Below are 16739 nucleotides of genomic sequence, written 5' to 3'. Positions count from 1 at the left end.
TCACAGGTTGGGATTTTGAATAAATTCCCTACAACTGGTATCAGAGCCTAGGGTTAAGTTTGAGTGGGAGCAATGGCAGAGGAAGCAGGAAAGGCGTCTGGAATAGAAAAGTTTGACGGCACAGACTTCGCGTATTGGAGGATGCAGATTGAAGATTATCTCTATGGGAGGAAATTGCATCTGCCTCTTTTAGGGACAAAACCTGAGACTATGAAGGCTGAGGAATGGGCTCTTCTTAATAGACAGGTACTAGGAGTCATCAGGTTAACTCTGTCTAGGTCTGTTGCACACAATGTTGTAAAGGAGAAGACCACAGCAGATCTGATGAAGGCTTTGTCTGGTATGTATGAAAATCCGTTAGCAAACAATAAAGTGCACTTGATGAAGAAACTGTTCAATCTGAAGATGGCAGAGAATGCATCAGTAGCACAACATCTGAATGAATTTAACACTATCACAAATCAATTGTCGTCTGTAGAAATTGATTTTGATTATGAGATCCGTGCACTGATCGTTTTGGCTTCTTTGCCAAACAGTTGGGAGGCAATGAGGATGGCAGTAAGTAATTATACAGAAAAGGAAAAACTCAAGTACAATGATATACGAGATTTAATTCTGGCTGAGGAGATTCGCAGAAGAGATGCAGGTGAAACCTCAGGATCTGGTTCTGCCCTAAACCTTGAGACAAGAGGCAGAGGTAATAACAGAAATTCAAATCGGGGCAGATCAAAATCCAGAAATTCTAATCAGAATAGAAGTAAATCTAGATCAGGTCAACAAGTATAATGCTGGAATTGTGGGAAAACAGGTCACTTTAGGAATCAATGCAAAAGTCCTAAGAAGAAGAATGAAGATGATTCTGCTAATGCTGTAACAGAAGAGGTATAAGATGCATTACTTCTTGCAGTAGACAGTCCACTTGATGATTAGGTTTTGGATTCAGGAGCTTCGTTTCATACCATTCCACATCGAGAAATCATACAGAATTATGTTGCAGGTGATTTTGGTAAGGTGTATTTGGCTGATGGTTCAGCCTTGGATGTTGTAGGTATGGGACATGTCTAAATATTGTTGCCCAATGGGTCTGTTTGGTTACTGGAGAAGGTTCGACATATTCCTGACTTGAGGAGGAATCTAATTTCTGTTGGACAACTTGATGATGAAGGACATGCAATACTATTTGTTGGTAGTACTTGGAAGGTTACAAAGGGAGCTAGGGTATTGGCTCGTGGAAAGAAAACTGGTACTCTGTACATGACCTCAAGTCCAAGAGACACAATTGCAGTTGCTGATGCAAGTACTGATACAAGCCTATGGCACCGCAGACTTGGTCACGTGAGTGAGAAAGGAATGAAGATGCTGCTGTCAAAAGGAAAACTATCAGAATTGAAGTCCATTGATTTTGACATGTGTGAAAGTTGCATCTTAGGGAAGCAGAAATGGGTGAGCTTCTTGAAAACTGGTAGGACACCGAAGGCTGAAAAATTGGAATTAGTACATACTGATTTGTGGGGGCCTTCTCCAGTTGCATCCCTTGGAGGTTCAAGGTACTACATCACTTTCATTGATGACTCAAGTAGAAAGGTATGAGTTTATTTTCTGAAAAATAAATCAGATGTATTTGAAACCTTTAAGAAGTGGAAGGCCATGGCTGAGACAAAAACATGTTTGAAAGTAAAATGTTTGAGGTCGGATAATGGAGGAGAGTACATAGATGAAGGGTTCAGTGAGTATTGTGCTGCACAAGGAATTAGGATGGAGAAGACGATTCTTAGGACACCACAGCAGAATGGTGTGGCTGAGCGCATGAACAGAACTCTCAATGAGCGTGCTAGGAGTATGAGGTTGCATGCTGGATTACCAAAAACTTTTTGGACTGATGTTGTTAGCACTGCAGCTTATCTGATAAACCGAGGACCTTCAGTTCCTATGGAGTTCAGACTTCCTGAGGAGGTTTGGAATGGTAAAGAGGTAAAGTTTTCACACTTAAAAGTTTTTGGTTGTGTTTCTTATGTTCATATTGATTCTGATGCTCGTAGTAAACTTGATGCAAAGTCTAAAATATGTTTTTTCATTGGCTATGGTGATGAGAAATTTGGCTATAGGTTTTGGGATGAACAAAATAGGAAAATCATCAGAAGTAGAAATGTGATATTTAATGAACAGGTTATGTACAAGGACAGGTCAACTGTAGTGTCAGATGTTACAGAGATAGATCAAAAGAAATCTGAGTTTGTCAACTTAGATGAATTGACTGAAGGTACTGTCCAGAAAAGGGGTGAAGAAGATAAAGAGAATGTAAATTCACAAGTAGATCTGAGTACACCTGTAGCTAAAGTCCACAGATCTTCCAGAAACATTAGACCTCCACAGCATTATTCACCCACTCTAAATTATCTCCTGTTGACTGATGGTGGTGAGCCAAAGTGTTATGATGAAGCCTTGCAAGATGAGAATTCAAGCAAGTGGGAGTTAGCCATGAAGGATGAGATGGATTCCTTGTTGGGGAATCAAACATGGGAACTGACTGAATTGCCAGTAGGAAAGAAGGCTTTGCACAACAAGTGGGTATACAGAATAAAGAATGAGCATGATGGTAGCAAACGTTACAAGGCCAGATTAGTTGTTAAAGGGTTCCAGCAGAAGGAAGGCATTGACTACACAGAGATATTTTCTCCAGTTGTGAAGATGTCAACAATCAAACTAGTACTGGGAATGGTGGCTGCAGAAAACTTACATTTTGAGCAGTTAGATGTGAAGACAGCATTCCTTCATGGTGACTTGGAGGAAGACCTTTACATGATTCAGCCGGAAGGGTTCATTGCTCAAGGACAAGAGAATTTAGTCTGCAAACTGAGAAAGAGCTTGTATGGCCTAAAACAAGCTCCTAGAAGAAATTTGACAGTTTTATGCATAGAATTGGGTTCAAGAGATGTGAAGTTGATCACTGTTGCTATGTTAAGTCTTTTGACAATTCTTACATCATATTACTGTTGTATGTGGATGATATACTTATTACAGGGTCTAGCATTGAGGAGATTAATAATCTAAAGAAGCAATTGTCCAAACAGTTTGCAATGAAGGATTTGGGAGCTGCAAAGCAAATCCTTGGTATGAGAATCATTAGAGACAAGACTAATGGTACATTGAAACTTTCACAGTCAGAGTATGTGAAGAAAGTTCTCAACAGGTTCAACATGAATGAAGCTAAACCAGTGAGCACACCCTTGGGTAGTCATTTCAAGCTAAGCAAAGAACAATCACCGAAAACAGAAGAAGAAATGGACCATATGAGCAAGGTGCCCTATGCCTCAGCTATTGGCAGCTTGATGTATGCTATGGTGTGTACAAGACCAGACATTGCACATGCAGTAGGAGTTGTGAGCAGATTCATGAGTAGGCCTGGAAAGCAGCATTGGGAGGCAGTCAAGTGAATTCTGAGATATCTGAAGGGTTCATCAGATACATGTCTTTGCTTTACTGGTGCAAGTTTGATATTGCAAGGTTATGTAGATGCTGATTTTGCTGGTGATATTGACAGTAGAAAGAGTGCTACAGGGTTTGTTTTCACTTTGGGTGGTACAGCTATATCATGGGCTTCAAATCTATAGAAGATTGTTACTTTGTCTACTACAGAAGCTGAGTATGTTGCAGCAACTGAAGCTGGAAAGAAGATGATTTGGTTACATGATTTCTTAGATGAATTGGGTAAGAAGTAGGAGATGGGCATTCTACACAGTGACAGTCAGAGTGCAATCTTTCTTACCAAAAATTCGGCTTTTCATTCAAAGTCGAAGCACATACAGACAAAATACCGCTTTATCCGTTACTTTATTGAAGATAAGCTGGTAATGCTTGAGAAGATTTGTGGATTTAAGAACCCGGCAGACATGTTGACTAAGGGTGTCACTATTGAGAAGTTGAAGCTGTGCGCAGCTTCAATTGGCCTTCTAGCTTGAGGACCGGAGGATGAGTTGCAAGGATGAGGGATTGTGTTATGGAGGATTGTGGTTGATGTTTGCAGCTTGTGAGCCCTTAAGGGCTAAGGTGGAGCTGATGGAGGAGTTTGCTAGTGTAGCTTGATCAATTCAAGCCAAGGTGGAGATTTGTTGAAGTGGGCCCGTGTGTGGCTTGAATTGCCACAAGCCCACCTTATTTGACCGAATCCTAGTTGTAATAAGAACCTACCTCTTCAGCCGACTTTGACATATATACATATATAAATATATATTAGGTTTTGAGAAGTAGTGCAGCCGTGTGATTTTTTAAGAGTAATTCCAATTAACCTAGTGAGCAGCCGTATGAGAGAAAATAGAGAAAAGAGAGGCAGTCAGTTTCTATTCTTATTTTTTCTGTGAGAGAGTGCTAGGGTGTAATTGGAATTTGGGTTTCTTGAGAGTGTTCTTGTGCACTATTGTATTTTCCTTGATAATAGTGAAATCCCTGCAACTCCGTGGACGTAGGCAAATTGCTGAACCACGTAAATATTGTTTTGTGCGTGTGATTGTTTTTCTTTGGGGTGTGTTTTCTCTATTTGTTACGTTTCTCACAGGTTGGGATTTTGAATAAATTCCCTACAGGAAGGCCTTAGAGCAGCAAGTCCAAAGTCGAAGTGTCCAATATGCAGAGAGGTTTGTATTTAGTATATGAAGAAATTGGGAATCAGTAATTGATATAAAAAAACACCCCTTTCTATATCATTCTTGTCTTGTCTTGTATTTATTTATTTATTTTAGGAAATGAAACAAATTGATATTTTAAATTACAATTTGACATTCCACTTTATACAAACATATAAACTTGATCTTATTATTATACAATTGGCAGGGCCTTCTCACTTGCTTTCTCCATTTTAATAACAGATGCTTTCTCAATTAAAATTTGCGATTTCCTTTCTTAAGAAGTACATTTGTAGTAAATGAGCAAAGTTCCATAGCACATGTTGAAATTTAAACAATTGGTTTCTAATTTTTTTCTAGCTAATAACCAATTGAAATATGAAATTGTAGTTAGGTAATCCCGGTATGCTCAGACATGCCAGTTGGCCGGTGCAAGTTTCTGTTTTAAAAAACATATTAATAAACATAATCACCTTGTCATACAAATTGATAGAGCCTTGTCCTTTAATTTTCTTCTATCTTTCTGCCTCCGATTTAATCATCGGATGCTTTCCTACCAACAATTCGTGATTTCCTTTTTTTTTTTTTTTTTTTTTAAAGAGTATATTTTTTAGTTAAGAAGCAAAGTTCTAAAGCAGGTGTTGAATAACCTACATGCGAAAATTTATTGAAGATATCCCAAAGTGAGTTGTGAATTTTGCATTATAAGTGGTGGATTTTTCTTAGTGGTGCAAGTTTATAGTCAATACTTAAACATGCTTAAGTTTAACTTACATGGATTTGATTAAATATATTCCTTACAATCTTTTTTGAGTTTATCTTCTTTAGCAAACTAGTTGAAAGTTCTTCTGATGGCAAATTTGCTTTTGAATATCTCTCTCTCACTTTTGAAAAAAAATAAAGATTTAAAAAAAATTATGTCGCTGTTAACCTCTAATGCTTATTTTGCTATGCAAATTGTAAGATCTAAACAGAATGGAGATTTAACATTTAAGTCATTTACTTGGTCTCTTTCTTAAAATGCTCTGGTGCAGGTTGGAGTACATACAAGAGCAGTGCACATGTTAGAACTGGATATGCTCTTGAAAAGAAGGTACTATGAAGCACGGGTGCATTTCGGGACTTGGGTGCAGGTGCGGGTGCGGGTGCGGGACTCGGCAATTTTTGAAAAAGGTGGGTGCGGGTGCGGCAGGACTCGGCGATTAAAAAATTATTAAAAATATTTTTATAATATATGTTTAATATATTGCTAAGCATACTTTTACTTTTTCACATTATATAAACAAATATTTTACTAATATTTAACCAAATATTTAACCAAATATTTATAAACAAATATTTAACCAAATATTTAACCAAATATTTATAAACAAATATAAATATTTATAAACAAATATTTATAAACTAATATTTAACCAAATATTTATAAACAAATATTTATAAACAAATATTGAACCAAATATTTATAAACAAATATTTAACCAAATATTTATAAACAAATATTTTACTAATATTTATAAACAAATATTTTACTAATAATTTATAAACGGTGCGTTTGCACCTTTTTTTTTTTTTTGTTTTTTGAATTTCGGCCTGACTCGGCCATTTCGGCTGATACAGGCCGATACGGACCGAGTCGGCCCGATTTCGGCCGCGTCGGCGCCGATTTCGGCCGCGTCGGCCTGAGTCGGGATCCGCCACGTGGCGCGACGCGGCACGACGCGGGACGGACGCGCGGTCTGCAGCTTCCCTCCCGCGTCGCCGCGTCCCGCCGCGTCGGACGCGGGTACGCCGGCCTGGGAGCCGCGTCCGTGCATCCCAGGTAAAGAACTATAAGCCTCCTTTCTTTGTATAAGAAAACGTTATCACTATTGACCCTTGAAAGTTCTTACAGGTGCAAAGACTATTGGAAGGAGAGACTAACTGAAGAACGTGCTGACATGTTGACTCAATCTAAGTTGTATTGGGATACACATGCCAGGAATGCAATTGGGTATTGACTGTGTGGTTTATCTGATAAAACAATAAAATTCAAGTAGTAACTAAACAATTGTGGTGGATTTGGCTCTAGCTTTGGAGCCTGGCGGCATCTTGAGACGGATTTACTTGTGAGCAGCTCGTGAAAATGCCTTGCTTTAACATTTGAGGAAGACATCTATTTTGTGTGTATCTGACAAGTAATAATGATTTGGTGTTCGATACATGATTTTGTGTGTATTTGACATGTAATAATGATTTGGTGTAATCTAAGAGAAAGACACCCCGTCTCCACCATCAGGGGCGGAGCTAGGATTTTTTGTTTGGGGAGGCCAACTTTTGTTACTAATATATTAGTCTCGAGTCAAGATAAATCATCACACATTTGTATATTCGCATGACAATTTTTTTGGGGAATTTATCATTTTTTAAACTCCAATACTATACAAAAGTTGTCTAGTTTGATATTAAACATGTACAAAAAAACGAATTAGAGAAAACAAAAACTACCTTGTCTCTATAACTACTAGATCAATTGAAAATTTCTATTGATTTTTAAGAGTATCATTGGACTAACTCAAACATTTGGGGGGGCCAACTTCTATTTTTGTAGCTAAATATTTAAATTTTTTAATACTTATACATAATATAAAATAATTTTTTAAAATTTTATAGCTCCGCCCCTGTCCACCATCCTGGATTTTGTTTTGAATCCTCATGGAGGAGAAGGGGCTTCTTCCTCTCACTCTGTTTCCTTTAAGTTGTTCTTCTTAATACAAATATTTCAGGCATTCATAAATAAATAAGATTTGGTGTGAGCATGGTTTTCTTGGTTTGTTTCCCATCAGTCCTTTCAAAGAAATATGCCTATTTAACATGCGATTATAGTGCAATACGCTATTAAAGTCTCTTTCCCTCTCCCTTATGTGTATATGTGTTTGCTTTTTTTTTAAAAAAATGACAAAACTTAAGTAAAGTACCTTAGGTGCTTTTACTTAGGATCCCCTTTTAAGATTCAACTATGTGGCTACTTAATTAAAAAATACAATTAAATCTCATAAGAAAAAATTCACATGGCAGAATCTTAAGAGGGGAATCTAATAAACAACACTTACATATTGTACCTAAGTCTTGCCCTAAAAAAAAGTGTGCAATATGCTGTGATCTTTGATCAACATGCCTTTGTAGATTTTGGTGCTTGACACGAGTAGATATGTAGAGTTCTTCTACCACCACAAACAAATTCACCACTTTTACCACAACTCTTCTACGTGGCAAATTGTGACGGCTGTCTAGCACTTTTATATAGGCCCATCACTTTTTATTCACCAATTATAATCAATCAAGTGGGAGAGTTGTAGAAAATATTGTGCATGTTTTTTGGTATTAGATCTGAGAAATGTTTTGACAAATTGGCCAAAACTCCAAACGTTGAGAACAACCAACAAAGGGAAAATAAACATTTGGACAAATTGATTTAGGGAGAGGGGAATAAATAAAAGAAAAAAGTTTACCTCTAAATTGATTTGAAGGAATTTTCCTCCAACCCACTACGTGACGGTTAAAAAAAACTGTCCATATGTATTTTTAGTCACATAACATTTTTATGAAGCCATGTAACTTGTTTAAATAATACACGTGGCTAATTTTATAAAATCGCCACATAGCAGGAGATTATTTCAAATTGATTTGGAGGAAAACTTTGTCCATATGAAGGGCAATCGATAACCCAACACTATCAAGGTAGTCAAAAGCCATCAAAAGCTATCAATCAAGTGTAAATCTGTCAATTTGGTCGGTGTTCTCGGTTTTTGGAGGATTTCCTCCAACCCAATACGTGCCCATTTATAAGACTATTTATGTGTATTATTTTAAAAAGTTATGTGACTAAACTACACATGGGTAATCTCTTTAATTGTCACATAATGTTTTGGAGGAAAATAACTCTAAAGTTCGAACATAAACTTTTTTTTTTAAGTAATAAAAAAAATAAAAGAATTACATGTGCTAGGCAAGTAAGAGAGAACTTGCATCAGTCCATGCAAAACGGCCTAAATGCAAAATTTTGGCCAATCAACCTTAAAAATCACCCATTTCAGTTCGTGTAAAGTCATGCATTTATGGTTCTTTTTTCATTTTAAGAGCATTCACATTAGCTTTTCTAAAAATTTCTATCTATTTTACAAAAAGAACATACTTTTCTATTTTTATATAATTACTTTTAAAAAACACCCATAATAGATTATCTATTCTAAATATTTATTTCAATAAAATATTCATTATTCTCCATTTTTTATTATTTCCTTCACACTCTCCTTTCTAGAATCCTCTCATTGCTCCTTCTTTCTTAGAGATCTAACACAATCAAAATCACTAAGCAACCAACCACCATCAACAGATTAACCCACACCCATCATCAACCCACCATCATCAAGCAATTAGCCACAATTAGTCCACCCAGCCACCATCAACTGATCAACCCCACACCTATTATTAACCCACCCATCATCAAGTAACCATCATAAACCTACCCTTCCTTAAGTAACTAGCCTCAAGCAGTGGTTTTATGGTTGGTTTAGGGTGGTGGTCTAGAATAAAGGGGAAGAGAAATAAATAAGGAAGGAAAACAAAGATTGAGAAAAAAAAGGGATCAAAGGAGAAGAGGAGTCTTGTATGAAGAGAGAAATTTTTTTTAAGAAACCAAGGGACGAAAAGTTTGGTATGAAAAAAAAAAAAAAAAAAAAAAAAAAAAAGGGAAAGAGACCAACTAACCAAGAGATAGGAGGACTTTGGTAAGAAGAGTGATAAAAAAAAAAAGGAAATTAATTAAATGATGTATACACAACTACAATAATCGTGCATATACACAATTATCGTAGCTCTTTTGTAAATTGCACAACTATAAACAAGCTGATATGGGTCAATTTTAAGGAAAATTGTGTAAACATCTTTTTTCTACTATGCACCCACTGATGTGAGTTCTCTAACTACTATAGCTATGTATATGCATTTTTATTCATTTTTTGTGTTTCTCGAGCATGAATGAAGAGAATGGATGGTGATTATGATGCATGAAGGGAGAGAAACAACTAAAACCTCAAGGAAAATTGATATTTTTATTCAATAGACAATATAATAGATAATCTAATGTGAGTGTTTTTGAAAAGTGGTCATATAAAATAGAAAAAAGTAGGTTCTTATACTAAAAGAAAAAAGTTTGGTTTCAAATATATTTGAAGCTATCTTCTTCCAACCCATTATGTAGCAATCGAAGAGACTTCATGTGTATATTTGCTTATTTGGTCATATGACTTTTTTTACAAATTATGTGACTTGTCTATACTACTATTTAAGAGGTTTTTCTTGTTTGGATTCCTACTTTTTGATACCCTAAATACTATCAAATTCACATGTTTAGAAAATTTAAATAATTTAGACATGTAAAATTACTAATTTTAAACTCCTAAATTTTATATAAATTTTTAAAAATAGAATACCAATAAACAATTTTTCTTTTAAAAAAAGTTACATACATTTCTTTGTTCTCTTGAACGTATCTACTCCCATATTCACACTAACTTTATACTCCCAATAACATGCAGTTACGTCATTCTACATGTCTCTCCATCTTTATCATCCTTTATATTTCTTCTTCAATTTCTAAAAAACAAATTTAATATTGCACATCTATTCCCACGTTCTCACTAATTTCAAAGGAAGTCAATCACTCAAAACTCAATTGAGAATGTATGAACATATCATTTGTTTTTAAGAAATTTCATTATATTTCTTTTGCTTTCTCTTTGCCTTTATTTCTCTAATTACTCTATTGCCTTCATAAAGGTAGGCACTGCATCTTTAAATCTCTCATATTATAAATTTCTCTCATCTTAATTTGTTCATTTTTTAAGGTATTCTCATGACACTCCTAAGTGAGCAACTATGTAAACTTCAAATTTGGATAAATGGAAAAGGAAAAATTACAATTTATCCACTGTGGTTTGCCTGAAATTCAACTTACTTACCTGTTATTTGAATTTTGACACTTTACTTATCTAATGTCGTTTTCGTTAGGGGTCCGTAACCTAGCTGGCTAGCTCCACATTTGTCATAAGACTAACACCTTTTAAACCAAAAACAAAACATAAAACGAATCAAACACTCTCCCTAAACAAAACCTCTCACAAGAGCTCACTATTTCAAAACATTGACCATAGAGACTTGGATTGAGTTACTTAGACTGTTGACTTTTCATTAAACCAAATAGTAAATGTTTATATATATGGTAACTTATTATAGCATATAAATAATTTAGAAAAGAGCTATACACTTGAGTTGTTGAAAACCTTCCATCTATCCAACAGCTAAGTTGTCATTATGTGAAAAATAGATTTCTTCAATTTACTTAAACAAGAATTAAAATAAAATATGATATTTGAATAAAAATATCCAACAGCTAAATTGTAATTTGCCCAATGAAAATAACATTAAGGGTCTGTTTGAGATTTGCATATTTTCTGAAATTGAAAACTTTTTGCTGAAAGTACTATAGATAAATGTAAAAGTTAGCTGAAATAATACAATGAGACCTATGAATAGTATCAAAAAGTGTAGTGAAACCCATAAATAGTAGCAAAAATAAGCTGAATGGTAAAATAAGTTGACAAAATTAATCATGTCAAACAGACACTAAAAGAGCCTCATTGTAAGGGTAAAGCGTGTATGATGAAGATAGTTTAAATAATATATATATATATATATATATATATATGAATAGTTTTATAAAGTATCATGTAATGAGTTGGAAAAGATATTTCTAAGTATGTTTGGAACTAATCTTTGTCCATTCTAAAAAAAGGAAAAAAAAATTGCACAAGCAAGCGAATACTTTTTTTTTTTTTTTGAAGAAAGAAGAGCAAGCGAATACTCTAAGAATGAGTTTGGATTGCACTGAAAACTGAAAGAGAGAGCATTTAGCGTTTTTTTGTGGGTTTTGTACACTATTTGCGAGAGCTGTAAGTACAAAAAAACATAAATGTTAAGTTAAAATTGGGTCCCACAGTATTATTCACATATTTAAAATTTATTTTGTTCCAGCATTTTCAGTTTTCAGCAATAAGCGATATCCAAACAGATTCTAAAACTAAAAAAATTGCCACTTGAGTTGACTATATATATGTAAACGCGTGGTTGAGTTGACTATATATATATATATATATATATATATATTTATATTTATATTCACATTCGAACCGCGTTTTCGATTGTTGAGAGAACTGAGGAAGGTAAAATAGAAGTTTTCAAAAAAATTTCGCCCTTCTTCATCAACCAACTGGTTTTAAAAAAGAAAAAGAAAAAAGAAAATCAAATACTGGTGAAAAGTATTAAAATCATTCAAGCTGTACAAAATATAATTATTGAAAAAAAGAGAAAAAGTTGGGAAAAAAAAAATGAAATTTGGAGAGGCGTTCACGGAGTACCTGCATGGAGAACAGGACAGGTTCTTGGAAAAATGTGGGCATGTCGAATATAACACTCTCAAGAAAGTACTCAACACCTGTCGGAGCTGCAACGCTTTACGTCACTCTTGCACTTCTGATTCTTCTGGCTGCCAATGCCAATCTTGCCCATGTAAGTTTTTTTTTTTTTTTTTTTTTTACCCAGAATTATTTTTTCAGCTATGGGGATGATGATTTTGATAATAGTTTAGCTTCTTTTCTTTCTTTTTTTTTTTTTTATAATTTTTTTTCTCTTATAAAAAAATCCTTGTTCAATTATGGGTTAGCTCTCCAATCTAAGCGATAGGGAAATGGGGATGAAAAGTTGCTATTGATGAAGCAAATAAAAGTGAAAGGTCAATTCTGTATTCTAAATAATTATAAGAATCATGGGTTCACTCCAATCCAAGTTGAGTTTTTAGTTTTTGAGGAAAGGACTAAGAAATGTTAGTTTTAAATGGAGTCAACTGTCATAGGACATTTCTTAAGTATTTGAAAAGTTTATATTATTGTCTTATTTAATTAATTTTTTTTAATTGTACTAAATGTGAAATAATTTCTGCTTAAGAGTATCTAAAGGATGAAGGAAGAGGAATTTTTTGTAGGATTATTACATTCCAATTTGTGAGAATTCTGCATAAGGCTTAATCGAGACCTATAATATATATATATATATATATATATATATATATATTTATTTATATTTATATAATTTTTGTTTGTGCCATGATTGATTTTTTTGCTTCTTTGACATACTCTAAAAGTTATGAAGCTTTGTGGAATTTGTAGTGTGTGATCAGAAGTTCTTTTCTGAGTTGATGAAGGAAGCTTCACAAATAGCTGGATGCTTTAGCTCGAGAGTCAGGCATCTCCTTCATCTTCATGTTGCTACTGGAATGCAAAGATATGTATTGAACTTGCGTCGTTGTTTCAGGAATGATCAGCAAGCCATGGTACTAGAAGGATGGATGCTGATTGAATATGCTCTCATGAATGCGATTGCAATCAGAAAGATTCTTAAGAAGTATGACAAAGTATGCCCCCAATTTGTCTTTATCTACTAATTAGACTTACTGATTTTGTTGATATTTTTTCTGCATCAAACAATGATTTCGGTGATTTTAATGTTCTATTTTAGATTCATGGATCTGTAAACGGAAGGAATTTCAAATCCAAGTTGCGGGCTGAACATGTTGAGCTTTTGCAATCACCTTGGCTTATAGAATTGGGTGCCTTTTACTTGAATTCTAATGGATCAGATGATGGAGACTTAAAGGAGTTTGCTAGTAACTTTTCCTGTGATTTCAATGTGAACCCACCTGTAATGACATTGATGCTTCCACATCTGATAAAGCTAGAATTTGATCTGACTTGTGCTATTTGCTTGGTGAGATCTTACTTTCAGTCATACTGCAAAGAAAACAAAATTTTGGATTTTGTATGTGTTCTCTTATGTCTATTTAATTACACTGTTACAGGATATTGTTTTTAATCCGTATGCTTTGAGTTGTGGTCATCTTTTCTGTAAGTCCTGTGCTTGTTCATCTGCTTCTGTGTTTCTCTTGGAAGGCCTTAGAGCAGCAAGTCCAAAGTCGAAGTGTCCAATATGCAGAGAGGTTTGTATTTAGTATATGAGGAAATTGGGCAGCACTAATTGATATAAAAAAACACCCCTTTCTATGTCATTTATGTCTTGTCTTGTATTTATTTATTTTATCTAGGAAATGAAAAAAATTGATATTTTAAATTACAATTTGGCATTCCACTTTATGCAAACATATAAACTTGATCTTATTATACAATTGGTAGGGCCTTCTCACTTGCTTTCTCCATTTTAATAACAGATGCTTTCTCAGTTAAAGTTCGCGATTTACTTTCTTAAAAAGTACATTTGTAGTAAATGAGCAAATGAGCAAAGTTCCATAGCACATGTTGAAATTTAAACAATTGGTTTCTAGTTTTTTTCTAGCTAATAACAAATTGAAATACGAAATTGTAGTTAGGTAATTCCGGCATGCTCAGACATTCCAGTTGGCTGGTGCAAGTTTGTGTTTTGAAAAAACATGTTAATAAACATAATCACTTTGTTATACAAATTGATAGAGCCTTGTCCTTTAACTTTCTCCTATCTTTCTGCCGCTTTTTTAATCATTGGATGCTTTCCTACCTATAATTCATGATTTCCTCTCTTTTTTAAAAAAAGTATATTTCTAGTAAAGGAGCAGAGTTCTAGAGCAGGTGTTGAATAGCCTACATGTGAAAATTTATTAAAGATCTCCAAAAGTGAGTTGTGTATTTTGAATTATGTGGTGGATTTTTCTTTGTGGTGCATGTTTATATTCTGTACTTAAACATGCTGAAGTTTAACTTACATGGATTTGATAAAATATCATCCTTACAATCTTTCTTGAGTTTATCTTCTTTAGAAAACTAGTTGAAAGTTCTGATGCTAAATTTGCTTTTGAATGTCTCTCTCTCTCTCTTGAAAAAAATATAAAATTTATGTCACTGTTAACCTCTAATGTTTATTTTGATATGCAAATTGTTAGATCTAAACAAAACGAAGATTTAACGTTTGAGTCATTTACTTGATCTCTTTCTTAAAATGCTCTGGTGCAGGTTGGAGTATATGCAAAAGCAGTGCACATGTTAGAACTGGATATCCTCTTAAAAAGAAGGTAAAGAGATGTAAGCCTCCTTTCTTTGTATAAGAAAACGTTATCATTATTGACCCTCGAAAGTTCTTACAGGTGCAAAGACTATTGGAAGGAGAGACTAACTGCGGAACGTGCTGAGATGTTGGCTCAATCTAAGTTGCATTGGGCCAAGTATGCATATGGGTATTGACTGTGTGTTTATCTGATAAAACAAGAAAATTCATGTAGTACTAAACAATTGTGGATATGGCTGTAGCTTGGAGCCTAGCAGCATCTTCAGTCAGGTTTACTTGTGAGCAGCTTGTGAAAATGCTTTACTTTAACATTTGAGGAAGACATATATTTTTTCCTGGTTACCAAATTGATATGGTATGAAAACATTGCAATGGATGGTTGCTTGATATATGATTTTGAGTGTATCTGACATGTAATAATGATTTGGTGTAATCTGAGGAAGACACTCCATCTCCACCATCCCAGATTTTGTTTTGAGTCCTACTGGAGGAGAAGGGGCTTCTTCATCTTACTCTGTTCCTTAAGTTCTTAATACAAATATTTCAGTTATTCATAAAAAAATTAAAAAGAAATAAATAAAAAGATTTGGTGTGAGCATGGTTTTCTTGGTTTGTTTCCCATCGGTCCTTTCAAAGAATTATGCTTATTTAATATGCTATCATAGTCCAATACGCTGTTAGAACCTCATTCCCTCTCCTTAAGGTGTGTATGTGTTTGTTTCTTAAAAAAAAGAGTGCAATGTGCTGTGATCAACATGCCATTGCAGATTTTGGTGCTTGACATGAGTAGGTATGTAGAATTCTTCTACCACCGTAAACAAATTCACAATTTTTGCTACAACTTGACAAACTGAGACGATACCCATTACTTTTTATTCACCAATCATAATCAATCACGTGGAAGAGTTGAAGCAAAAATTGTGCATTTTTTTTCGTGGTACGAGATTTGAGGTATGTTTGATCAAGAGGAGTGTAACCTTATAATCTTATCATTAATTTCTTGTTGGAATTCTTTCTTTTCTTCGCGACATGGATCATAACTCATAAAGTTTGAATCTGGGTGGGGGTCCTTTTTGCTTTTTATTTAGGGTCTGGCTTACCTCCAATAAAAATTTAACAGGATATCTCCTTTTGTTTTAAATAGAAGCTGTCACACCACTTACTAATAAACCAACGGTAGAGATTAAAACTCAATGCCACCTCATTAAAATTTTAAACAAAAACTAACAGAGCCCACCCAAGACTAACGTTGCTGCTTCTGCTCACGCTCGCGATAACCCTTTTTTTTTTTTTATAACATCATTGACTCTTTAGTAGCAAAACTCAGCGCCAAAATACATAAATAGCAATAAGAAAAATATGTTTTTCCGCCCAAGTTCTCCCTCTATTTTTATTTATTTTTCCTTTTTCCAGCCTGTCGACCAAATCAGATTTTAGAACTATTTGGTATAATATTTAGAAAAAAGAGTGAAGAAGAAGAAGAAATTTCTTTGCAAATTGTCAGAGTGTCAGAGTATCAGAAAAGGTATTTCCATCTTTACTTTTGATTTCTTATTCAATCCTATGTTTATGAAATGTCAAAATAATTAAAAGATTAAGTTTAGGCTAAATATTATTAAATCTGTGGGTTTTTCTGTCATTATTAATAAATTTAGGCAAATAATGTATAAGATTACAAAAGTTTTGCCACCATTCATTCATTTATTTTCATTTTTCAGTGGTAATTCACATTTCTTGTACATTTTGATTTATATTTAATAGTTACATGGAAGAGGAAAACAATGATGATAGTCAAAAGTTGGATACTGATTATATTCCAAAACTTGGCATTAAATTTGGTTCTGAACAAGAGGCATAGGGCTTCTATAATGAGTGTGGAAGAATGATTGGATTTAGTATTCGTAAAGAATGGTGCAAGAAAAGAAAAAAAGATGGTGTGGTGACTTCAAGAAAGTTTACTTGTTGTAAAGAGGG

At 34.3% G+C, this 16739-nt stretch overlaps 1 protein-coding gene and 1 long non-coding RNA gene across 3 annotated transcripts; both read left to right on the top strand.

Moving 5' to 3' along the window:
- Positions 1-4552: 4552 nt before the first annotated feature.
- On the top strand, positions 4553-6919 carry LOC126692787 (uncharacterized). The gene is made up of 3 exons (XR_007645078.1): positions 4553-4631; positions 5654-5712; positions 6514-6919. It is a non-coding gene; the product is annotated as an uncharacterized LOC126692787 (long non-coding RNA).
- Positions 6920-11858: 4939 nt separating this feature from the next.
- On the top strand, positions 11859-15225 carry LOC126692784 (probable E3 ubiquitin-protein ligase BAH1-like). Of its 2 annotated transcripts, XM_050388549.1 has the most exons (6): positions 11859-12227; positions 12884-13128; positions 13233-13481; positions 13573-13710; positions 14714-14772; positions 14845-15225. In XM_050388549.1, the coding sequence occupies exons 1-6, from the start codon at positions 12047-12049 to the stop codon at positions 14939-14941; spliced, it is 969 nt and encodes a 322-aa protein (XP_050244506.1). In that variant the 5' UTR covers positions 11859-12046; the 3' UTR covers positions 14942-15225. The 2 variants fall into 2 exon arrangements, with proteins under 2 accessions (XP_050244506.1, XP_050244507.1); XM_050388550.1 differs by lacking the exon at positions 13573-13710.
- Positions 15226-16739: the final 1514 nt, after the last annotated feature.

The sequence above is a fragment of the Quercus robur genome, chromosome 7 (assembly GCF_932294415.1).
Source record: "Quercus robur chromosome 7, dhQueRobu3.1, whole genome shotgun sequence".
Lineage (NCBI taxonomy): Eukaryota > Viridiplantae > Streptophyta > Magnoliopsida > Fagales > Fagaceae > Quercus > Quercus robur.
The sequence above is the reverse complement of the archived record's forward strand: the minus strand, read 5'-3'. Positions and strand labels throughout refer to the sequence as shown.

Excerpts from the sequence above, each read along its gene's own strand:
- LOC126692784 (XM_050388549.1), top strand. The coding sequence starts at position 12,047 with ATGAAATTTGGAGAGGCGTTCACGGAGTACCTGCATGGAGAACAGGAC. Across the intron at positions 13,129-13,232 it reads TTCTTAAGAAGTATGACAAA|ATTCATGGATCTGTAAACGG; the intron begins GTATGCCCCCAA and ends GTTCTATTTTAG. Across the intron at positions 13,482-13,572 it reads TGACTTGTGCTATTTGCTTG|GATATTGTTTTTAATCCGTA; the intron begins GTGAGATCTTAC and ends ACACTGTTACAG.